This window comes from Melospiza melodia, chromosome 23 (genome assembly GCF_035770615.1).
Source record: "Melospiza melodia melodia isolate bMelMel2 chromosome 23, bMelMel2.pri, whole genome shotgun sequence".
Lineage (NCBI taxonomy): Eukaryota > Metazoa > Chordata > Aves > Passeriformes > Passerellidae > Melospiza > Melospiza melodia.
Genome location: NC_086216.1, coordinates 11,729,262 through 11,751,231, shown reverse-complemented (window position 1 = coordinate 11,751,231; position 21,970 = coordinate 11,729,262). Strand labels below are relative to the sequence as shown.

General features: G+C 61.2%; 5 protein-coding genes across 6 annotated transcripts; 2 read left to right on the top strand and 3 right to left on the bottom strand.

Annotated features, from left to right (window-relative positions):
- Positions 1-46: 46 nt before the first annotated feature.
- Positions 47-1,646, bottom strand: SNRPG (small nuclear ribonucleoprotein polypeptide G). Its single transcript, XM_063175374.1, has 4 exons — positions 1,555-1,646; positions 1,324-1,346; positions 743-867; positions 47-216 (listed from the first exon to the last, which is right to left on the bottom strand). The coding sequence occupies exons 1-4, from the start codon at positions 1,584-1,586 to the stop codon at positions 166-168; spliced, it is 231 nt and encodes a 76-aa protein (XP_063031444.1). The 5' UTR covers positions 1,587-1,646; the 3' UTR covers positions 47-165.
- A 355-nt stretch (positions 1,647-2,001) lies between these two features.
- On the top strand, positions 2,002-6,963 carry LOC134428567 (prenylcysteine oxidase 1-like). The gene is made up of 6 exons (XM_063175371.1): positions 2,002-2,355; positions 3,123-3,329; positions 3,874-4,048; positions 4,328-4,539; positions 4,689-4,841; positions 5,228-6,963. The coding sequence occupies exons 1-6, from the start codon at positions 2,265-2,267 to the stop codon at positions 5,884-5,886; spliced, it is 1,497 nt and encodes a 498-aa protein (XP_063031441.1). The 5' UTR covers positions 2,002-2,264; the 3' UTR covers positions 5,887-6,963.
- Positions 6,964-7,106: 143 nt separating this feature from the next.
- FAM136A (family with sequence similarity 136 member A) lies at positions 7,107-10,046 on the bottom strand. Of its 2 annotated transcripts, XM_063175372.1 has the most exons (4): positions 9,938-10,046; positions 9,053-9,193; positions 8,436-8,691; positions 7,107-7,584 (listed from the first exon to the last, which is right to left on the bottom strand). In XM_063175372.1, exons 1-3 carry the CDS (start codon positions 10,022-10,024, stop codon positions 8,503-8,505), a joined length of 417 nt encoding a protein of 138 aa, XP_063031442.1. In that variant the 5' UTR covers positions 10,025-10,046; the 3' UTR covers positions 7,107-7,584; positions 8,436-8,502. The 2 variants fall into 2 exon arrangements, 1 of the variants encoding a protein (XP_063031442.1); XR_010030418.1 differs by lacking the exons at positions 8,436-8,691; positions 9,053-9,193; positions 9,938-10,046 and adding an exon at positions 7,833-8,128.
- Positions 10,047-11,139: 1,093 nt separating this feature from the next.
- Positions 11,140-20,621, bottom strand: TGFA (transforming growth factor alpha). The gene is made up of 6 exons (XM_063175137.1): positions 20,591-20,621; positions 17,173-17,226; positions 15,367-15,481; positions 14,050-14,199; positions 12,490-12,626; positions 11,140-11,673 (listed from the first exon to the last, which is right to left on the bottom strand). Exons 1-6 carry the CDS (start codon positions 20,619-20,621, stop codon positions 11,666-11,668), a joined length of 495 nt encoding a protein of 164 aa, XP_063031207.1. The 3' UTR covers positions 11,140-11,665.
- Positions 20,620-21,313, top strand: LOC134428418 (basic proline-rich protein-like). Its single transcript, XM_063175136.1, has 2 exons — positions 20,620-20,769; positions 20,855-21,313. The coding sequence occupies exons 1-2, from the start codon at positions 20,620-20,622 to the stop codon at positions 21,311-21,313; spliced, it is 609 nt and encodes a 202-aa protein (XP_063031206.1).
- The last annotated feature ends 657 nt before the right edge of the window (positions 21,314-21,970 follow it).

The following is a 21,970-nucleotide window of genomic DNA, read 5'->3' as shown; positions in this document are numbered from 1 at the left end:
AGAATTAACACCCAGCTGCCAAAAATTGATATGAGAAAGGCTTGAGTTAGGTCAACCATTACAAAACTGATTTAATAACAAAACCAAAATAATTGTTCACTCCTGGGCGGCATCGTGGACGAGGGAATGGAAGGGGTGGGTGGGGATTTGGGGTTTTCCAGGGGTTCATACTCGTTCCAAAGCTTCCAGCATGATGATGCTGTTCCCTCGGATCACCTGCAACGGGGAAGGTGAGAGCTGTTTCCTCTGATTGAAAGTAACGGCTTGTTTCAGTTTGTTTCCCCAAAAATCCCTGAAAATTGGGCTGCAATTCCCCCACAAGGATGAAACCAGATGGATTTCCCATTGCTGTTCCTCACCAAACCTCCTGCTCATTCCACACACAGCTCCACCAGTGCTCCCAGTGCCTTTAGCACCCCGATCCCAGTGCTCCCAGTGTCCTCAGCATCCCAATCCCAGTGCTCCCAGTGCCCTCAGCACCCCGGTCCCAGTACTCCCAGTGCCCTCAGCACCCTGATCCCAGTGCTCCCAGTGTCCTCAGCACCCCGATCCCAGTACTCCCAGTGCCCTCAGCACCCCGATCCCAGTGCTCCCAGTGTCCTCAACACCTCGATCCCAGTACTCCCAGTGCCCTCAGCACCCTGCTCCCAGTGCTCCCAGTGTCCTCAGCACCCCAATCCCAGTACACCCAGTACTCCCAGTGCCCTCAGCACCCCGATCCCAGTGCTCCCAGTGCCCTCACCACCATGCCGATGTTGTTCTGCTGCCCGCCCGCCGCCATCTCCACGCACTCGTCGATCACCAGGTTCATGAAGGGGTCGAAGCCCCGCAGGATGCCCTGCACGTGCCGGCCGCCGTTCAGCTTCACTGCGGGAACGCAGGGGTTAAAGGGGGACAGTTCCCAAAACGGGACGGTTCCCAAAACGGGACTGTTTGCCCCCAGATCTGCAGCTTGGAATGAGCGGGACCCGCAGGGGGTGAATGGGAAGGAAGGACTGAGCACAACCCATAATGAGATAAGGGGAAAAGAATGAGTTTTCAACTCATCTTATAGTTAAGTTAATGAATTACGGCTTAATGAGTGAATTAGAATTTTAATTAATGAGCAGTAAGGTTTGAAATCCATCAGGGATGTGGCAGGGGGCAGACCCGAGCGCCAGCCCCAGCAGCCGGGACCCCCTCCCTGGGCTCTGTGAGGGGTGGGCGGGGGTCCCCAAAACCGGGCCCTGCTGGGGGGCGAGCGGGGATCCCCGGGCACCGTGAGGGGAGCGGGACGGGGGTCCCGGGGCAGAGGATCGGGGTGGGATCAGTTCCAGAACTCACACGACAGCTTCTTGTCCATGAACCTGCAACGAGAAGGCAGCGGGTGAGCACCGGCTGGTGGGGACGGGGCAGGAGCCCCCCGCCATTATCCCCTCACGAACCGCCCCCTCCCGCCGCCATTGCAGCGGAGCACCGGCCAGCGGCGGACCGCGCCGTTCCGGTGCCCGCTTCCCCCACACCGTGCCCGGCTCCCCTCGCCCCCCGGTGCAGCCCCGGCCCCTCCGGACGCACTTTTTCAGCTCGGGCGGGTGCGCTTTGCTCATGGCGCCCGCAGCCCCCGGCCCGTCTCTGCCGCGCTGCCGCGCTCTGACGTCGCCGCGCCGTGCGTCTCTCCGCGCCAGCCAATGGCGGGGCTCGGGGCGCTACCGCACTCACCCGAGTAGCGGCGCAGCCGGGGGAAGGCAGCGGGGCGCAAAGGGGGGGAAGAGGGGGCGGTGAGGGGAGTGCGCGGCTACACGGGGAGGTACGGCGGCATGGCCCCCACGGCGTGCGGCGCGTGTGCGCGCATGTTGTGTGTGAGTCTGCCTTTGTACATGTGTGTCCACATGTGCACACGTGTGTGTGTGAAATGTTCACATGTGCGCAGGGTCTTGGGCATTTCATCCTCCATGGCGGCGGCGCCGCCCTCTCCGGCTGTCGCCGTGCGCCGGTGCTGCCGCGTGAGCCCTGGGCAGCCCGAGGGACGCCGGCTCCTCGCAAGATGGCGGCGGGCGGGCGGCCAGAGGGGCCGGGGGACCGGGAAAATTAAAGCAATGGACTTAAACTGAATTAATTAAAAGTAAATGACGTAAAAGAAAGGACTTTGGAATTCAGGATAAAAGGACGCATTTCGTAATTCTGGATAACAATTCAGAGGGACACAAAAGGTCCGTGCGCCCCCTGGAATCGAACCCGCTCCCGGTCCGCCCATCGCCCATCGCCCTCTGCCCTTCCCCGCCGCCATGCCGGGCCTCGGCCGTTTCTTGCCGCTGCTGCTGCTCGCCGCGCTCTGCCCACCCGCCCTCAGCCTCCGCCATGGGCCCTCCAAGATCGGTGCGAACGGGGATAGAGCGGGCCATGGCCGCGGGATCAGGGGAGGCGGTTGTGTGAGGGAGGGCGGCTGCCAGGGACGGGGAACTCGGGGAGGGATCTGTGAGGGGAAAGCTCAGGGGAGATCTCTTAAGCAGATCTGTCAGATCTGTCACAGGCGCGGTGAGGGGATGTCCCTTGAAGGGATGAGGGGATCTGGGAGGAGCAGGGGGTGCCCCTGGGATCCTTTGAGGGGATCCGTGAGGATAAGGGGGAATTCCTTGAGGGACATTGAATGGATCTGTCATGGGAGGCCCCTGAGGGGACCTATGTGGGTCAGGGAGTATGGGGGGTGTCCCATGAGGGATCTAAAGTGGGGGGAACAGTGAGGGATCTGTGGGGGTCAGGGGAAGGTGAGCAGAGGATCCTTTGAGGGGATCTGTGAGGAAGGTGCAATGGGGGACGCCTCAAGGTCCTTGAAGGTCAAGGGGAGCCTGTGAGGGGACCTTTAGGGCCAGGGGATATGGAGGGGGCTCCTTCGAGGGGATTGGGGTGGCGAGGCCATGAGGGGTGTGTGAGAGAATTCCTCTGAGGGGATCTGTCATGCAGGGGTCCGTGAGGGATCTGTAAGGGGGCTCCCTTGAGGGAATAAGGGTGGTGGGTGCTTGAGGGGTCTGTGAGGGGTTCCTGTGAGGGGATTGGGGTGGGGAGCCCATGAGGGGCCTGTGAGGGGGGTGTGTGAGGGGGGGGGTTCATGGGGCTGTGAAGGTGACCGTGCCCCCTTCTCGCAGCCGTGGTGGGCGGCGGGATCGGCGGCTCGGCCGCCGCGTATTTCCTGCGGCAGAAGTTCGGCCGCAGCGTGCAGCTGCACGTGCTGGAGAAGGCAGCGCTGGGCGGCCGGCTGGACACGCTGGATGTGGAGGGGGCCAGCTACGAGGCAGGGGGGTCTGTGATCCACCCCCTCAACCTGCACATGAAGCATTTTGTCCAGGAGCTGGGTGAGCATGGACACCCCACCTTGGTGTTTTCCAGTCCCAAAATTGTGCCTTGATCCGAAAATGATCCCCCTGTGCTCTGGGTCCCACTCTGCTGGGGGACATCCCTCAAAAGAACAAGGCTTGGTAGCCCCTTATCCATCCCCAGTAGTCCCCCATATCCTTCCCCAATAGTTCCTGTTCTTTTGCCAATATTCCCCCATATACTTCCCCAGTAATCACCTTTGTCCAACATCCCCCACTCACAGGCCACTTTCCTTCCCAAATAGCCCATCACCTCCCCCATGCCCCACTCCAGGCAAAGGAAACCCACATCCCAGTGGGAATGGTTTCACCTCTGTCCACAAGTGACCCACTTATGGCATCGTAAAGGTCCAAAAACCACCTCAAATCACTCCCTGGCTAACTCCCCTTTCCACACTTTGGCACTCCAGTTTTCAATCACTCATTCTTATCAGCACGAAGCCAGGTTATCTGAGGAAGTTATAACCCAGGTGGAATAGCTCTGCCTTTCCCAGAAATACCTTTTTCTGTCATTTTCCCAAAGGCCTTTCAGCCAACACACTCCAGGGCAGCCCCTCAGGTGTTTACAACGGGGAGGAATTTGTGTTTGAGGAGAGCAGCTGGTCCTTCATCAACCGCCCCAAGCTGCTGTGGCACTATGGGCTCAACCCCCTGCGCATGTCCATGTGGGTGGAGGACATCCTGGACAAGTTCATGAGGTGGGCTGGGGTCCTGAGGGGTAAAAAGTGGGAAAGGGACCTTAAGGACACCTCATGCCATGGGACACCTTTCTCTGTCCCTGGTGGCTCCAAGCTCCGTCCTTGGGCACTTTCAGGGGTGGTGCAGCCGCTTCATCCTCATAAAAATCCCCAGTCTGGAACCTGAACCTGCCCTCTTGAGCCTCCTTGTCCTGCGGTCCCCCAGAGGCACCCCGTGAGCTCCCCGCGGGTGCCAGGGCCAGCGCTCACTGACGGGACAATCCCTGTGGGCACTGACAGGATCTACCGGTACCAGATGCACGACTACGCCTTCAGCAGCAACGAGCGCCTGCTGCACGCCCTGGGCGGCGACGACTTCGCGCGGCTGCTGAACCAGAGCATCGACGAGGCCATGCAGAAAGCAGGCTTCTCCCAGAAATTCATCAACCACGTGGTGTGTCCGGTCATGAGGTTTGCTTATGGCCAAGGGGTCACCGTCAATGGCTTTGTTGGTGAGTGTGTGGAGGAGCCTCCCATCCTGGATGTTGGGTTCCTGCTCTCTGGCTCCCAGCTCTGTGTCCCAAAGGGACGTTAATCTCCCCAGTTTTGCAGTTTGTTTTTCCAGTGTTTCCCTGCTCTGACAGAGGTGGTTTCCTTGCAGGTGCTCTCCTTTCAGGCTGGCTGGAGTCAGGCCTTTGGTCTGTGAAAGGGGGGAACAAACTCGTGTGCTCCGGCCTCATCTACTCCTCCAAGGCCGAGGTTATCCCGGGAACAGTCGTGTCCATAGAGCCAAAAACCAGACACCAGCGTGGTGGTGAGTGGGGCTGGAGTTCCCTTCAGTGGGGAGGGGATGGTGACACTGGAGAGCAATCTTGGCCCCATGGAGGGTTTCAAAATGAACATTCCTCCCTGGGGTGCTGGCATGGAATTCCCAGAGGAGCTGTGGCTGTCCCTGCATCCCTAGAAGTGTCCAAGGTCAGACTGGGTGGGCTTAGAGCAAGCTGGGATAGAGGAATGTGTCTCTGCCATGGAACTGGATGGGCTTCGGGATCCCTTCCAATCCAAAACCTTCCATGAAAACAGGGCTCCAAACCCAGCTGCACAAATTGATGAACCCAAATGTTGGTGGCATTTTGGGATGCCAGGGACAGTTGGGATTCCCTCCCAGCAGGGTCAGGATAACCGAGCTGCTCTCCACAGGGGACACGGTGAAGCTCTACGAGGTCACCTACAACACGTCCTCGGGGCTCACAGGGGACACCTACGACATCGTGGTCATCGCGGCGCCGCTCGGCCGCAAGATGGCCAACATCACCTTCCGCAACTTCGACCCTCCCATCCCGGAATTCCCCAATCCCTTCCAGCAGATCTTCACCACCCTGGTGCATGGGCGCTTGAACACCTCCTTCTTTGGCTACCAGGACCCCCAGGATTTTCATCTTGGAGCTGTTTTCACTACGGACAACCCCAAACTGTTCTTCAACAGCGTGAACCTGGAGCCCCCCGTGGGTGACGCGGGCACGGGCGAGACGCTGCCGCTGCCCTCGGCCGTCTGGAAGGTGTTTTCCAACGAGGAGCTCAGCAAGGAGCAGCTCAATTTGCTCTTCTCCTCCTACGACTCGGTGAAGGTGAAGCCGTGGCTGGCGTATCCCCAGTACAGCGCTCCCGAGAGGTTTCCCCCCATCGTGCTGCACGAGCAGCTCTACTACCTGAACGGGCTGGAGCGCGCCGCCAGCGCCATGGAGATGAGCGCCATCGCCGCCCGCAACGCCGCCCTGCTCGCCTTCCACCGCTGGCACGGCCACGGCGCCAGCGTCGACCAGGAGGACCTGCACGAGAGGCTCAAAACGGAGCTCTGACACACCCCCGGGGCTTAATTAACGCTAACGAACTCTGTGCTGCGCCCCTCCGAGGAGGTGTTCCGTAGGATCATGGGATCCTTGGGATTGGAAGGTCTTCAAGAACATCATGACCTTCAACATCTTCATGAACATCAAGACCTTCAAGATGCTGTAATTAACACTAATCAACTCTATAGTTTGCCCCTCCAAGGAGGTGTTTCATAGGATCATGGGATCCTTAAGATTGGAAGATATTCAAGATCATCATGACCTCCAAGAACATCAAGACCTTCAAGACCATCAGGATGCCATAATTAACACTAATGAACTCAGTGCTTCACCCCTCCTAGGAGGTGTTTCACAGGATCATGGGATCCTTAAGGTTGGACAAGTTTCAAGACCTTCAAAACCATCAAGAACATCAAAACCTTCAAGACCTTCAGGATCACCAAGATCTTCAAGATCTCCAAGAATGATCAAAACTTTCAAGGCCATTAGGATCTTCAAGACCCTCAAAAACATCAAAACCTTCACAACCATCAAGAGTCTCGAAGTTGTTAGGACCTTCAAGTCCAACCATCAACCCAACCACGTTCACCATTAACGATCTCCTCAAGTGCCGCGTCCATGCGTTGTTTGGACACTTCCAAGGGTTGATGACTCTGCCACAGCCTAGGCTGGACAAGCCTTCCTTCCATGACAAAATTCCTCCCAATATCTCATCTTGACCTCCCCTGGTGCTACCTGAAAGCTCTTAGGCCAGCTCAGGAGGGAACAGGAGCAGTGAAGCGTTCCCAAGTAAGCTGGGACATTTGCCTCACACAGACTCCTCAAAGACCTTGATTTATCCTTGTCTGAGATTGGGGAATTCATGAAAAATGCCATATTGACCCCAAAAGTGCCCTCCAGCTGGGAATATCAACTCCCTGGCTGTCCATCCCTCTGCCCCAACTTTTCCTGCCAATGGATTTTTCCTCAGGGTGGAAACTGGGGGGAATGGGGTGGTGGGAGCTGCCAAAATGGGTGGGAAAGAGGAAAAACCACCAACATCCATCACTGTGTTCAGGTATGAAGCTAATAAAGAATTTAACAATGTCCATGTTTTGAAGGAGAAAACCACCTAAAATAGCACAAATTTAACATTCACATCAATAAATTAAAGTTTTCCTTGAGCTTTCCCAGGGTTGGGAGTGGAATTAACACCCAGCTACCAAAAACTGGTGCGAGAAAGGCTTGAGTTAGTTCAACCATTACAAAACTGATTTAATAACAAAACCAAAATAATTGTACACTCAGGAGCAGAGTCATGGACAACGGAATGGAACTGGTGCTGGGGAATTTGAGGTTTTTCCAGGGGTTTTATACTCGTTCCAAAGCTGCCAGCATGATGATGCTGTTCCCTCGGATCACCTGGAAGGGGGGGAGCTGAGAAGCACCCAAAGCTCTGAATTCCCATTCCTGTGCTTTACCAAAATTCCCCCTCATTCCGCACACACGGCTCCACCAGTGCTCCCAGTGCCCTCAGCACCCCGTTCCCAGTGCCCTCAGCACCCTGCCGATGTTGTTCTGTTGCCCGCCGCCATCTCCACGGACTCCTCGATGACCGTGAGGGTCCCCGGGCACCGTGACAGGGATCAGAGCGGGCTGGGGTCCCGGGGCAGAGGATCGGGGTGGGATCAGTTCCAGAATTCACACGACAGCTTCTTGTCCATGAACCTGCAACGAGAAGGCAGCGGGTGAGCACCGGCTGGTGGGGACGGGGCAGGAGCCCCCCGCCATTATCCCCTCACGAACCGCCTCCCCCCTCCCGGCGCCACTGCAGCGGAGCACCGGCCAGCGGCGATGCACGCCGGGACACCGGCCAGCGGCGGAACGCGCCATTCCGGTGCCCGGTGCCCGCTTCCCTCCACACCGTGCCCGGCTCCCCTCGCTCTCCGGCGCGGCCCCGACCCCTCCGGACGCACTTTTTCAGTTCGGGCGGGTGCGCTTTGCTCATGGCGCCCGCAGCGCCCGGCCCGTCCCTGCCGCGCAGCCAATGGCGGGGCTCGGGGCGCTACCGCACTCACCCGAGTAGCGGCGCACCGGGGGAAGGCAGCGGGGCGGGAAGGGAGCGAAGCAGGGGGCGGTGAGGGGAGTGCGCGGCTACACGGGGGGGTACGGCGGCATGGCCCCCACGGCGTGCGGCGCCAACGGGCGTGTGCAGGTGTGCACACCTGGGTGAGGGTGTGTGTGCACAGGGTCACACGTGCGTGCGTGTGTGTGTGTGTGTGTGTGCCACTGTTCCCAACCATCACCCCCCAATACCTCCCCTTACCTGCAGTGTCCCCTCAGCACCCACCCAATCAGCCCCAGTTCCCCCAGTGCCCCCCATCACCCTCTATCGCCCACTCCAGTGCCCCCCAGTTCCCCCTATTCTCCCCCATCACCCCAGTCGCCCCCATCACCCCCAGTCCCCATTGTTCTCCCCCATCACCCCCCCAGTTCCCCCCATCACCCCCAGTTCCCCCAGGGCCTCCTATTCTCCCCCATCACCCCCAGCAGCACCCGCGGTTGTTGGGAGGTGCCACCTTGGCCTTTAATGAGTGTGTGCTGCTGCGGGGGCGTCCCCGGGGTGTCCCGGGGGTGTCCCCGCTGTCACTGCTGGATGCTGGCCAGCCCGTCCCGCATCTTCTTGGCCATGGCGGGCACGAGGCGCAGGTGCTGCTCCCCGCAGGTGGCCAGGCAGGCGTCCAGCTGGCCCCGCACGCGCGGCTCCGAGCCCCCCGAGTCCAGGGCGTCCTTGGCCTGGTCCGAGCACTGCAGCGAGCAGCGGCTCAGCCGGTCCTGGGGATGGCACGGTCACTGGGGACACTGGGGACACTGAGGGGACTGGGGGGGCAGCAGCTCAGCCAGTCCTAGGGATGGCATGGTCACTGGGGGGACTGGGGGGTCAGGGGATGGACTGGGTGTAGGGGGCACAGGGAATGCATTGGGGGTGCAGGGATTGGGGGCCCACGTCCTGCCCAGGGTCCCAGTGCTATCCCAGGGCTCCCAGTGCTGTCCCCAGGGGTCCCAGTGCTGTCCCAGGGGTCCTGGTGCTGTCCCCAGGGGTCCCAGTGCTATCTCAGTGCTATCCCGGTGCTGTCCCAGGGGTCCCAGTGCTGTCCCCAGGGGTCTCAGGGGGGTCCTGGTGCCCCCTCCTCACCTGGAAGTGCTCGAGCTCGGCGGTGACGATGGCCTGGGCGCGGGCCAGGGGCGCGTGGCAGCGCTCGATGCAGCGCTGCACCTCCTGCATGGACGCTGCGGCGTCCTCGCAGCACCGCGCGCTGCAGCGGAACATGGCGCCCTGGGGACACAGGGGGACAAGGGGTTAACGGGGGGTACCCTGGGGACACGGGGTAATGGGGAGCAACAGGGGACATGGGGTACTCTGGGGACACGGGGTACCCTGGGGACACGGGGGACAAGGGTCTATTGGGGGGCACAGGAGATGAGCTTGGGGGGTACAGGGTTCATTTAGGGGGCACAGGGCGTGGAGGGCACAGCGTGTCTCGGGGACACAGGGAATGTATGAGGGGTACAGGAGATGTAGTGGGGGCCACAGAATGTATTTAGGGGGCAGGGGGTGTGTTGGGGGGCACAGGGGATGTGTGAGGGGTATAGGAGATGAACTGTGGGGGGCACAGGGTGCGTTTACAGGGCACAAGGGGATGAACTGGGGGTGCACAGGGTGTGTTTAGGGGGCACAGGGTGTGTTTGGGGGCACCGGGGATGCACTTGCCGGACACAGGGTGTGTTGGGGGGCACAGGGAATGTGTGAGGGGTAGGACATGTACTGGGGGGGGTACAGGGTGTGGAAGGCACAGGGTGTGTGGGGGGCACAGGGTGTGTTTAGGGGCCACAGGAGATGCACTTGGGGGGCACAGAGGGTGTATGCGGGGGTCACAGTGAATTGGGGGGGAGTCTCAGGGTGTGTATGGGGGCCGGTCCCGGCGCTGCTCGGGCACCCACGTGTGTGTGTGTGGGTGTCCTGGACCCCTCCCTGCCTGTCCCCCCCGTGTCCCCGAGTGTCCCCGAGTGTGCCCGGTACCTGCATGCCGCGGATCTGCTCCCGCTCCAGCCCCTGCACCGCGCTCTCCACCGCGGCCTGCACCCGGCCCTGCGCCGCCTCCGCCATGGGCCCGCTCTAAACCTTAAACCCGCCCTAAGCCCGCCCCGATCCGCCCTAAACCCGGCCCTGCACCGCCTCCACCATGGGCCCGCCCTAAACCTGCCCTCAAACCCGCCCCGATCCGCCCTAAACCAGCCCTAAACCCGCTCTAAATCCGCTTTAGAACTCGCCCCGAACCGCGGCCCGCACCCGGCCCTGCGCTAGACCCGCCCCAAACCCGCCCCGGTCCGCCCTAAACCTGAGGGCAACCGCCCCAAAACCAACGGGAATCGCCCCAAAACCCGCCCCAAACCTGAGGGGAACAGCCCCAAAATCAACGGGAACCGCCCCAAATCTGAGGGGAACCGCCCCAAATGTGAGGAGGATCGCCCCAAATCCGTCCGGAACCGCCCCCAAAATCAACGGGAACCGCCCCAAAACCCGCCCCGAAAGCGCCCTGAATCACCCCCAAACCCGCTGGGAAACCGAAAAGCCTCGAATCGCCCCAAACCTGAGGGAAATTGTCCCAAACAGCCCCAAAACTAGTGGGGATCGCCCCAAACCTGCTGAGAATCGTCCCAAAGCCGCCCCAAAACCGCGGAGAATCCCCCCCCCAAAACTGCAGGGAATTGTCCCAAAATTGCTGAGAATCACCCCCAAAGTGACCCAAAACTGCAGAGGATCCCCCTAAAACTGCCAGGAATTGTCCCAAAACCTCCAGGACCAGCCCCAAACTGATGGGAATTGCCCCAAATCTGCCCCAGAATGGGGCCAAAACTGGGGCATCAGGGCTTGAAAATTTGGGATGAAAATTTGGGAATTTGGGGCTGATCCTAAAACTGTTCTTCAAAATTTGGGATAAAATTATGGGAAAATGGGTCTGAGTTCGATATTGGGGCACTGGGCTTCAAAATTTGGGATGAAAATTTTGGAATTTGGGGCTCAGCCACCCCTGGGAATATCCCTCCACTCCCAGCTGTGGGATTCAGCATCTCCTTCCCAAACATCCCCCCCCAAAAAAACCCCAAACCACGAATTTTCTGTAAAAAAAATTGTTTTTACATCTAAATAACTAAATAATTTACATCTAAATCTTAAATAACTCCAAGTCAGGTTTTTAGGATGAAAAAAAAAACCCAAAGACCAGGCGATGACAAGAACATCTTTATAGGAATCAAAATTAATTTAAACCAGGCGAAATAAATTAAAACATTAAATATTAACTTTCAGTGCAACATATACAGAAGACATGAGAGTAACCATGACTTTAAAAAAACCCAAAAAACCCCAAAAACAACCCCAAAACAGAGGGAAAAGCTCTGGGTTGGTTACTAAGGGGGAGTTAAGGCTGTGCCTCCAGCCCGAGGAGGTTTCCTGGGATTTAAATTCATTTATTATTAATAAAAAGCTGGGATTTGTCCCCAAAAATGAGCCGGGCTTGGGTGTTTTTTTTTTCTTTTCTGTAGAAAAATAAATCCCCATCCTGGCTGGGGTTTGGGTTAAAATCCCAAATATTTGGGTTTGAAAAGTCCCGGGAAAGCGACCCGAGAGTCGAGGGAGACCCCGGGGAAACGGCGGGAAAAGGGGAAAACGCCCCAAAAAGGATCCGAGGCGGGGAGGGGACGGTCCTGGGGCGTCCCCAGGTGTCCCCAGGTGGTCCCGGGTCTGTCACACACCTGTGGGCGTGGAATGGCAGCGGTTACACACCAGGGTGTCACCTGTGTCCCCAGGTGTCCCCCACCTGTCCCAGGTGTCCCTAGGTGTCCCACGGATGTCCCCAGGTGTCCCCTCCCCTGTCCCAGGTGTCCCTAGGTGTCCCTGGTGTCCCCCACCTGTCCCAGGTGTCCCTAGGTGTCCCATGGATGTCCCCCACCTGTCCCAGGTGTCCCTAGGTGTCCCACGGATGTCCCCAGGTGTCCCCTCCCCTGTCCCAAGTGACCCTAAGTGTCCCTGGTGTCCCCCACCTGTCCCAGGTGTCCCTAGGTGTCCCACAGATGTCCCCAGGTGTCCCACGGATGTCCCCAGGTGTCCCCCACCTGTCCCAGGTGTCCCTAGGTGTCCCACGGATGTCCCCAGGTGTCCCAGGTGTCCCCTCCCCTGTCCCAGGTGTCCCTAGGTGTCCGATGGATGTCCCCAGGTGTCCCCTCACCTGTCCCCTATGTCCCCTTACCTGTCCCAAGTGTCCCCTGTGTCCCAGGTGTCCCCTCCCCTGTCCCAGGTGTCCCAGGTGTCCCCACATGTCCCTCACCTGTCCCAGGTGTTCCCTCACCCACCCCCTGTGTCCCCAGGTCTCCCCTCACCTGCCCCAGGTGTCCCCAGATGTCCCCTCACCTGTCCCAAGTGTCCCATGGATGCTCCCAGGTTTCCCTTGTGTCCCCTGGTGTCCCATAGATGTCCCCAGATGTCCCCTCACCTGTCCCAAGTGTCCCCTGTGTCTCAGGTGTCCCTTTCCCTGTCCCAGGTGTCCCCAGGTGTCCCCAGGTGTCCCTCACCTGTCTCGCTGTGGCAGCAGGACGCTCCCCCCTTGAGCAGCCCCCCCGGTTTCTCGGGGCCGGCTCCGGGCTCGCGGCACCAACCGGGACAGGGACAGGGACAGGGACAGGGCCAGCGCTTCCGCAGGCGACAGCAGCTGGGGACAGCAATGGGACAGCGATGGGACACGGGGACTGACATGGGGACAGGGACATGGGGACAGGGACATGGGGACAGGGACATGGGGACAGCAACAGGGACATGGGGACAGGGACAGGGACAGGGCCAGGGCCAGCGCTTCCGCAGGCGACAGCAGCTGGGGACAGCAATGGGACAGCGATGGGACATGGGGACAGGGACATGGGGACAGGGACATGGGGACAGCAACAGGGACATGGGGACAGGGACAGAGACATGGGGACAGGGGGACAGGGACATGGGGACAGGGACAGGGCCAGCGCTTCCGCAGGCGACAGCAGCTGGGGACAGCAGTGGGACAGCGATGGGACATGGGGACTGACATGGGGACAGGGACATGGGGACAGGGACATGGGGACAGGGCCAGAGCTTCCACAGGTGACAGCAGCTGGGGACAGCGATGGGGACTGCAATGGGACAGTGAGACAGACATGGGGACAGGGAATGGTGACAGGGACAGGGCCAGCGCTTCCGCAGGCGACAGCAGCTGGGGACAGCAATGGGACAGCGATGGGACATGGGGACAGCAACAGGGACATGGGGACAGGGACATGGGGACAGGGACATGGGGACAGCAACAGGGACATGGGGACAGCGACAGGGACATGGGGACAGGGACAGGGCCAGCGCTTCCGCAGGTAGCAGCAGCTGGGGACAGCAATGGGACAGCGATGGGACATGGGGACAGGGACAGGGACATGGGGACAGGGAATGCGACATGGGGAGAGGGCCAGCGCTTCTGCAGGTGGCAGCAGCTGGGGACAGCAACGGGGACAACGATGGGACAGTGACAGGGGGTCAGGGACAGGGACATGGGGAATGGGGACAATGACACAGACATGGAGACATGGGGACAGCGACAGGGACATGGGGACACAGGGAATGGGGACACAGGGACATGGGGAATGGGGACAGGGATGGGGACACAGGGAATGGGAATGGGGACAGGGAAGGGGACAGGGAATGGGGACACTGGAAATGGGAATGGGGACAGGGGACATGGGGACACAGAGAATGGGGACAGGGATGGGGAATGGGGACAGAGGTGGGACAGGGAATGGGGATGGGGGACGGAGATGGGGACAGGGACTGGGTTGGAGATGGGGTTGGGGACAGGGACAGGGAATGGGGACAGGGGTGGGGACACAGGGATGGGGACAGGGAATGGGGACAGAGGTGGGGACACAGGAAATGGGAATGGGGACAGGGGACATGGGGACACAGGGAATGGGGACAGGGACTGGGTTGGAGATGGGGTTGGGGACAGGGACAGGGTCAGGGATAGGGAATGGGGACGGTGATGGGGACAAGGACACAGGGCATGGGGATGGGGACAGGTCCCCTGTCCCGGGCTGTCCCCAGGAAGCCCCGGTGGCACTCACTGGACCAGGACGCAGACGGTGACGAGCAGGGCCGAGGCCACCACGGCCACCACGAGCAGGGCGGTGATGGTCTGCTTCTTCTGGGTGGCTGCCACCACGGCCAGCAGGTCAGCGTGCTCACAGCGCGTCCCCACGTACCCCGAGTGACACCTGGGGACACAGGGCAGGTCAGGGTGTCCCCACAGACCCCGAGTGACACCTGGGGACACAGGGCAGGTCAGGGCGTCCCCACGTACCCCGAGTGACACCTGGGGACACAGGGCAGGTCAGGGCGTCCCCACAGACCCCGAGTGACACCTGGGGACACAGGGCAGGTCAGGCTGTCCCCATGTACCCTGAGTGACACCTGGGGACACAGGGCAGGTCAGGGTGTCCCCACAGACCCCGAGTGACACCTGGGGACACAGGGCAGGTCAGAGTGTCCCCACGTACCCCGAGTGACACCTGGGGACACAGGGCAGGTCAGGGCGTCCCCACATACCCCCAGTGACACCTGGGGACACAGGGCAGGTCAGAGTGTCCCCACGTACCCCGAGTGACACCTGGGGACACACAGGGACACAGGGCAGGTCAGGGTGTCCCCACGTACCCTGAGTGACACCTGGGGACACACAGGGACACAGGGCAGGTCAAGTCCATAGTTTTGGGATGGCCAGGACACTGACCCTGGAATTTTGGGATCACTGAGACCCCAAACCCAGAGTTTCAGGGTCAGGGGATTTAGGCACTCACACGCAGGCGGGTTTCTCCTCCTGATCCCATAGTTTTGAGGGATGTGACCCCACAGTTTTGGGGTTTCTCAGGGATTTAGGCACTGACACACAGGCTCTCCTGACCCCACAATTTCGGGTTTAGGGGATTCAGGCACTCACACACACTCAGGTTTCTCCTGCCCCCACAATTTCGGGTTTAGGGGTTTAGGCACTCACACACACACAGCCTCTCCTGACCCCACAATTTCGGGTTTAGGGGATTTAGGCACTCACACACACGCCGGTTTCTCCTGACCCCACAATTTCGGGTTTAGGGGTTTAGGCACTCACACACACGCGGGTTTCTCCCACAATTTCAGGTTTAGGGGATTTAGGCACTCACACACACTCAGGTTTCTCCTGCCCCACAATTTCAGGTTTAGGGGATTTAGGCACTCACACACACGCAGGCTCTCCTGACCCCACAGTTTATGGTTGGGGATTTAGGCACTCACACACACGCGGGTTTCTCCCACAATTTCAGGTTTAGGGGATTTAGGCACTCACACACACTCAGGTTTCTCCTGCCCCCATAATTTCGGGTTTAGGGGATTTAGGCACTCACACACACGCGGGTTTCTCCTCCTGCACCAGGAAGCGGCACGTGCCGTGGAAGCAGAACTGCCGGTGCGAGTCCGGGCACTCGTTGAAGTGCGACCTCACCGCCGCCGCCACCGGGGCTGGGGGGGAAAACGAGGAGAAAGACGGGCATTTTGGGGAGAATCCCCAAAAAAAAATGGGGGAGCAGCCCCCGGGAAGGGTTGGGGTGGCAGCAGCCTTGGGGCGACGAGAGGGACACCGGGCATGGCTCCCCGCCACCCCAAAAGGACATTTCCCGTTCCAAAAGATTCCCCATCCCAAAAGGAGGTGTCCCGTCCTAAAAGGAGAGTTCCCACCCCAAAATGAGTTTTTTTCACCCAAAAGATTTCCCACTCCACAGGAGATTTCCCACCCCAAAAGGAGATTTTCCCACCCCAAAAGGAGATTTTCCCACCCCAAAATGAGATTTCCCACCCCAAAAGATCTTCCATCCCAAAGGGAAATTTTCCCCATCCCAAAAGGAGATTTTCCCCATCCCAAAGGAGATTTTCCATCCCAAAAGGAGTTTTTTCCGCCCCAAAAGGGAGATTTCCCACCCCAAAATATTTCCCACCCCAAAAGGAGATTTCCTCCACCCCAAAGTTGAGCAGAGCTGCTTTAGGGTTTACTTTGGGATCTCTGTGCATCCACCCCAAAGATCCCAGCCGGGTGCAGCCTCAATAATCCCTGAGGAATTTCCTAAAGAGCTCAGCAGGAGGAGGAGGAGGAGGAGGAGGAGGAGGAGGAGGAAGCCCGGCCCCGCTCCTGGTTCCCATTAAACCCCACCAAACCGCCCTGGTGTGAATTATCCCGCAGGGAATTTCCTGCTGGGATCGTTTGGGATTTATGGCAGCCCCAAGGTGGGGGCTGGATCAAAGCCTGGGATGTGGGATGGGATTGGGGTGTCCCCGTGTCCCCAGAGCTGGGAACGGCCACCTTGGGGTGTCCCTGTGTCCCCAAAGCTGGGAACGGCCACCTTGGGGTGTCCCTGTGTCCCCAGGGCTGGGAAAAGCCACCATGGGGTGTCCCCAAAGCTGGGAAAAGCCACCTTGGGGTGTCCCCGTGTCCCCAAAGCTGGGAAGAGCCACCTTGGGGTGTCCCTGTGTCCCCAAAGCTGGGAACGGCCACCTTGGGGTGTCCCCATGTCCCCAAAGCTGGGAAAAGCCAACTTGGGGTGTCACCATGTCCCCAAAGCTGGGAACGGCCACCTTGGGGTGTCACCATGTCCCCAAAGCTGGGAAGGGCCACCTTGGGGTGTCCCTGTGTCCCCAGAGCTGGAAGAGCCACCCTGGGGTGTTCCTGTGTCCCCAGGTCTGAGGGGGTTTTTGGGGATTCTTCTGGAAACCCTTTCCTTGTAGGGAAACCCTTTCTTTCGGGGCCAAACCCTTTCCTTTTGGGGCCAGAAATCCTTCTTTTGGGGGGCTGGAAACCTTTTCCTTTTGGGGAACAGGAACCCTTTTTTGTGGGGCTGGAAATCCTTTTTTGGGGGTGCTGAAAGCTCCCCCTTTCCTTGCAGGGAAACCCTTTCCTTTTGGGGCCAGAAACCCTTTGTGTTTGGGGCCAGAAACCCTCTTTTTTGGGGGGCCACAACCTCTTTGTTTTTGGGACCAGAAACTCTGCTTTTGGGGCCAGAACCCCTTTTTTGGGAGCAGGAAACCATTCCTGGCTTTCCCCTCAGAGCTCAGCCCCGGTATCCCACCCAGCGCCCCATAACCCCATAGAGAGGAAGGGCGGGACCCCAAAAAACCCCAAAATTCCCCCAAACGCCCCCAGATCCCCGCGGGGCACTCACCGCTCCGGCCGGCCGTGCTGTTGTCCAGCGCGTGGCACGCGGCCAGCAGGACACCTGGGGAGGGACAGTGGGGTCAGCCACGCCCTGACCCCCAAAAAACCCCCCAAAAAAAAACCCCAAAGGGGGATTTAGGGTCGGCAAAAGCACCCCGGGATACAGAAGGGAAACGCGGGAGTTTTTAGGAAATTTTTAAGGGAAAAATCTCCAAGGTTTTTAAGGGAAGTGCAGGAATTCCCTGTGGCAGGAACGGCCCCCTCGAGTGATCCCTTGGAGACTTTTTAAGGAAAAATCTCCAGGAGTTTGAAGGAAAACACAGCAATTCCCTGTGGGCATCCCGGTGGGATCAGCGGGCATCCATCCCCGTGGGCATCCATTCCCTGGCATTCCAGTGGGATCAGTGGGCATCCATCCCTGTGGGCATCCATTCCCTGGCATTCCAGTGGGATCAGTGGGCATCCATCCCTGTGGGCATCCATTCCTCTTGGCATCCCAGTTCTGGGTGGGCATCCATCCCTTGGCATCCCAGTTCTGGGTGGGCATCCATCCCTTGGCATTCCAGTGGGATCAGTGGGCATCCATCCCCCTTGGCATCCCAGTTCTGGGTGGGCATCCATCCCTTGGCACTCCAGTGGGATCAGTGGGCATCCATCCCTTGGCATTCCAGTGGGATCAGTGGGCATCCATCCCTGTGGGCATCCATTCCCTGGGCATTCCAGTTCTGGCTGGGCATCCATTCCTTGGCATTCCAGTGGAATGAGTGGGCATCCATCCCTTGGCATTCCCGTTCCAGGTGGGCATCCAGGTTCTGAGTGGGTGTTCATCTCCTGGGCATTCTGGTCCTGAGTGGGCATCCAGGTCCTGAGTGGGCATCCAGGTCCTGAGTGGGCATCCATCCCTTGGCATTCTGGTTCTGAGTGGGCATGCATCCCTGTGGGCATCCTGATGGGATCAGTGGGCATCCATCCCCTGGGCACTCCATTTCTGAGTGGGCATCCAGGTTCTGAGTGGGTGTTCATCCCCCTGGCATTCCGGTTCTGGGTGGGCATCCATCCCCTTGGCATTCCAGTGGGATCAGTGGGCATCCATCCCCACGGACATCTATCCCTTGGCATTCCGGTTCTGGGTGGGCATCCATCCCCCTGCCATCAGGGTGGGATGAGGGGCATCCATCCCCTGGGCACCCCAGTTCTGAGTGGGTGTTCATCTTCTGGGCATTCTGGTCCTAAGTGGGCATCCATCCCTGTGGGCATCCATGCCCTGGGCATTCCAGTAGGATCAGTGGGCACCCATCCCTGTGGGTGTCCATCCCTTGGCATTCCAGTTCTGGGTGGGCATCTATGCCTTGGCATTCTGGTTCCAAATGGGCATCCATCCCCTTGGCATTCCGCTGGGGTCAGTGGGCATCCATCCCCAAGGGCGTCCATCCCCTGGGCATTTGGGGGGCATCCATCCCTTGGCATTCTGGTTCTGAGTGGGCATCCATCCCTGTGGGCATCCTGAAGGGATCAGCGGGCATCCATCCCCTGGGCACTCCATTTCTGAGTGGGCATCCATCTCCTGGGCATTCTGGTTCTGGGTGGGCATCCATCCCCTTGGCATTCCAGTGGGATCAGTGGGCATCCATCCCCAAGGGCGTCCATGCCCTGGGCATTTGGGGGGCATCTATCCCCTTGGCATTCCAGTTCTGGGCGCATCCATCCCTTGGCACTGGGGTTCTGAGTGGGCATCCATCCCTGCGGATGTCCATCCCCTGGGCATTCGAAGGGCATCCATCCCTTGGCACTGGAATTCCAGGTGGGCATCCACCCTTTGGCACTGGAATCCCAGGTGGGCATCCATCCCTTGGCACTGGAATCCCAGGTGGGCATCCATCCCTTGGCACTGGAATCCCAGGTGGGCATCCATCCCTTGGCATTCCAGCTCCTCCGTTCCCCTCCGTGGGCAGGTGGCTGGCCCAGCCCTCAGCCCCGATCCCACAGAAAGTTCCCCAAAATCTTGGCAAGTTCTCCATGCCCAGGCCCAGCCCGGGGACACCGGACACCCTCGGACACTCGGACACCCCCGGACACCCCCGGGACACCCTCGGACACTCGGACACCCCCGGGACACCCCCGGGACACCCCCGGACACCCCCGGGACACCCCGGGACACCCCGGGACACCCCCGGGACACCCCGGGACACCCCCGGTCCCCGCTGGAGCTGCCCCATCCCACCCCCGTTCCAGCCCATCCCACCCCGTTCTTTGGGATCTCTCCCTCGGAAAGGCTCCCAGACTTTCCCACCGCGACTCCAGCAGCTCCATCCCGGTAATCCCCGGTAATTCCCGGCTCGCTTCTCCCGAGATTCCCGTCCCGGTCCCAATCGCCGCTGCAAGGACGCGGAGCGCTCCCGTTCCCCTTCCCCGAGGGCTCCGATCCCACCCGGATCCCACCGGGAACGGCCGGAGAGCGCTCGGAGCGCCCCGAGGGCGAGCAGCGGCACCGGAGAGAGACCCGGAGCCACGGGAGAGAACGGGAGAGAACGGGAGAGAACGGGACACAGGAGCTCGGGATGAGCCCCGGCAGGAGGGACACCGGGCTGGAACCACCGGGGGACGCTCGGAGCCACCGGAGGAGCCTTGGATGAGGAACGGGACCGGGACACGGCGCGGAGCCACCGGGGGACACTCGGACCGGGACACGGAACTGGAACCACCGGGGGACGCTCGGAGCCACCGGAGGAGCCTCGGTGGGGGATCGGGACCGGGACACGGCGCCGGAGCCACCGGGGGACGCTCGGAGCGGCGGCGGCACCGGGCGCTGGAGCAGGGCCAAGCGCAGCCGCTTTCCCACCGGGACACCGGAGCTGCGGCTCGGTGCCACCGCCGGACACAGCGGGACAAAGCCAGCCGAGCTTCAACCGCCCGCACCGGGATCGATCCGTCCGTCCGTCCGTCTGTCCGTCCGTCCTTCCCGCGGGAGCATCCCCGCTCCCGTCCCGTCCCGTCCCGTCCCGTCCCGGCTCGGCTCGGCTCGGCTCGGCTCCAGCCCGGAGCGCCCCCGCTTCCCACCCCCCTTCCCTCGCACACCCCCCCTCGCCACTCTAATTAGCCCCCAGCCCTAATTAGCCGCTCTAATTAAGCGTCTGACCGCGGCCGTACTCACGCGTCGCGGCGGAGGCGCCTTTCCCACAGGGAACGAACTTCGGGAGCGCCCGCGCGGGGGAATTTCACGGGATTTTATGGGGTTTTTATAGCAATTTTATAGGATTTTTTATAGGATTTTCACCGCGTTCCCGCGACCCCCAGAACCCACCCGCGGAGCCCCCCGAGCCCGCCCCGCTCCGGGGTCCGGCCGGGCTGGGGGCGCGGAGCCCCCCGGGCCGAACCGAACCGAACCGAGCCGGGCCGGGCCGGGCCGGGCTGAGCTCCGCACGTACCGAGGGCGAGCGCGGCCGGGCCGCCCGCCATGGCGGGGCTGCACCGGAGCGAGCGGGGCCGGGGCCGGGCCGGGCCGGGCGGGCGCTGGCGGCGGGGCCGCTGCGGGGCCGAGGGGCGGCTCCGCCCGGCGGAAATGGGCGGCACCGGCCGGGCCGGGGCGGGGACAGCGCGGGCAGCGGCACGGCCGGACCGCCCCGGGCACCGGGCGGGACACACCCCCGGGACCGCTGGGACCCACCCCCGGGACCACCGGGACCCTGCAGGACCCATCCCCGGGACTGTGCGGGACACACCCCCGGGACCACCGGGACACACCCCCGGGACCGCTGGGATCCACCCCCGGGACCACCGGGACCCTGCCGGACCCATCCCCGGGACTGTGCGGGACACACCCCCGGGACCACCGGGACACACCCCCGGGACCACCGGGACCACCGGGACACAGCCCCGGCACCACCGGGACCCTGCCGGACCCATCCCCGGGACTGTGCGGGACACACCCCCGGGACCACCGGGACCACCGGGACCCTGTGGATCCCACCCCCAGGACTGTGCGGGACACACCCCCGGGACCACCCGACACCGTGCGGGACCCATCCCCGGGACCCATCGGGACCCCCCTGGACCCACCCGGGACTACCGGAACCCATTCCCGGGACCACCCGGACCCCTCCTCGGACACCCTGCGGGACCCGCTCCCGGGACCCCCCGACACCGTATAGGACACACCCCCGAGACCACCGGGACCCACCCTCGGGACCACCCGGGACCACCGGGACACACCCCCAGGACCCCCTGACACCGTGTGGGACCGTCCCGGACACCCTGCGGGACCCATCCCTGGGACCCCCCGACGCTGTATGGGACACACCCCCGAGACCACCGGGACCCACCCCGGGACCCCTCCGGACCCACCCCGGGGACCCCCCCTCGGACCCTGCGGGACCCACCCCCGGGACCTTGCGGGAGCCACCCTTGGGACCCCTCCCTGGACACCCTGCGGGTTCCCCCCCTCGGGATCACCCGCACTGAACCCCCCGGACCCCCGAGATCTCCCTGGGACCAGGGCCCCCCGTGTCCCTCCCTGTCCCCCCCCGTGTCCCTCCCTGTCCCCCCCCGGGACTCCCGGGTTGCCAAACCCCTGCCAGCACATCCTGTGTCATCCTCAGCTGCTGCTGATCCCAGCCTTGGTCATCCCCAAATCTGCAGGGCCACCACCCTGCTGATCCCACCCTTGGTCATCCTGAAACCCGTGGAGGCCTCATCCTGCTGACCCCACCCTCGGTCACCCCAAAATCTGCTGACCCCAGCCTCGGTCACCCCAAAATCTGCTGACCCCAGCCTCGGTCACCCCAAAATCTGCTGATCCCACCTTTGGT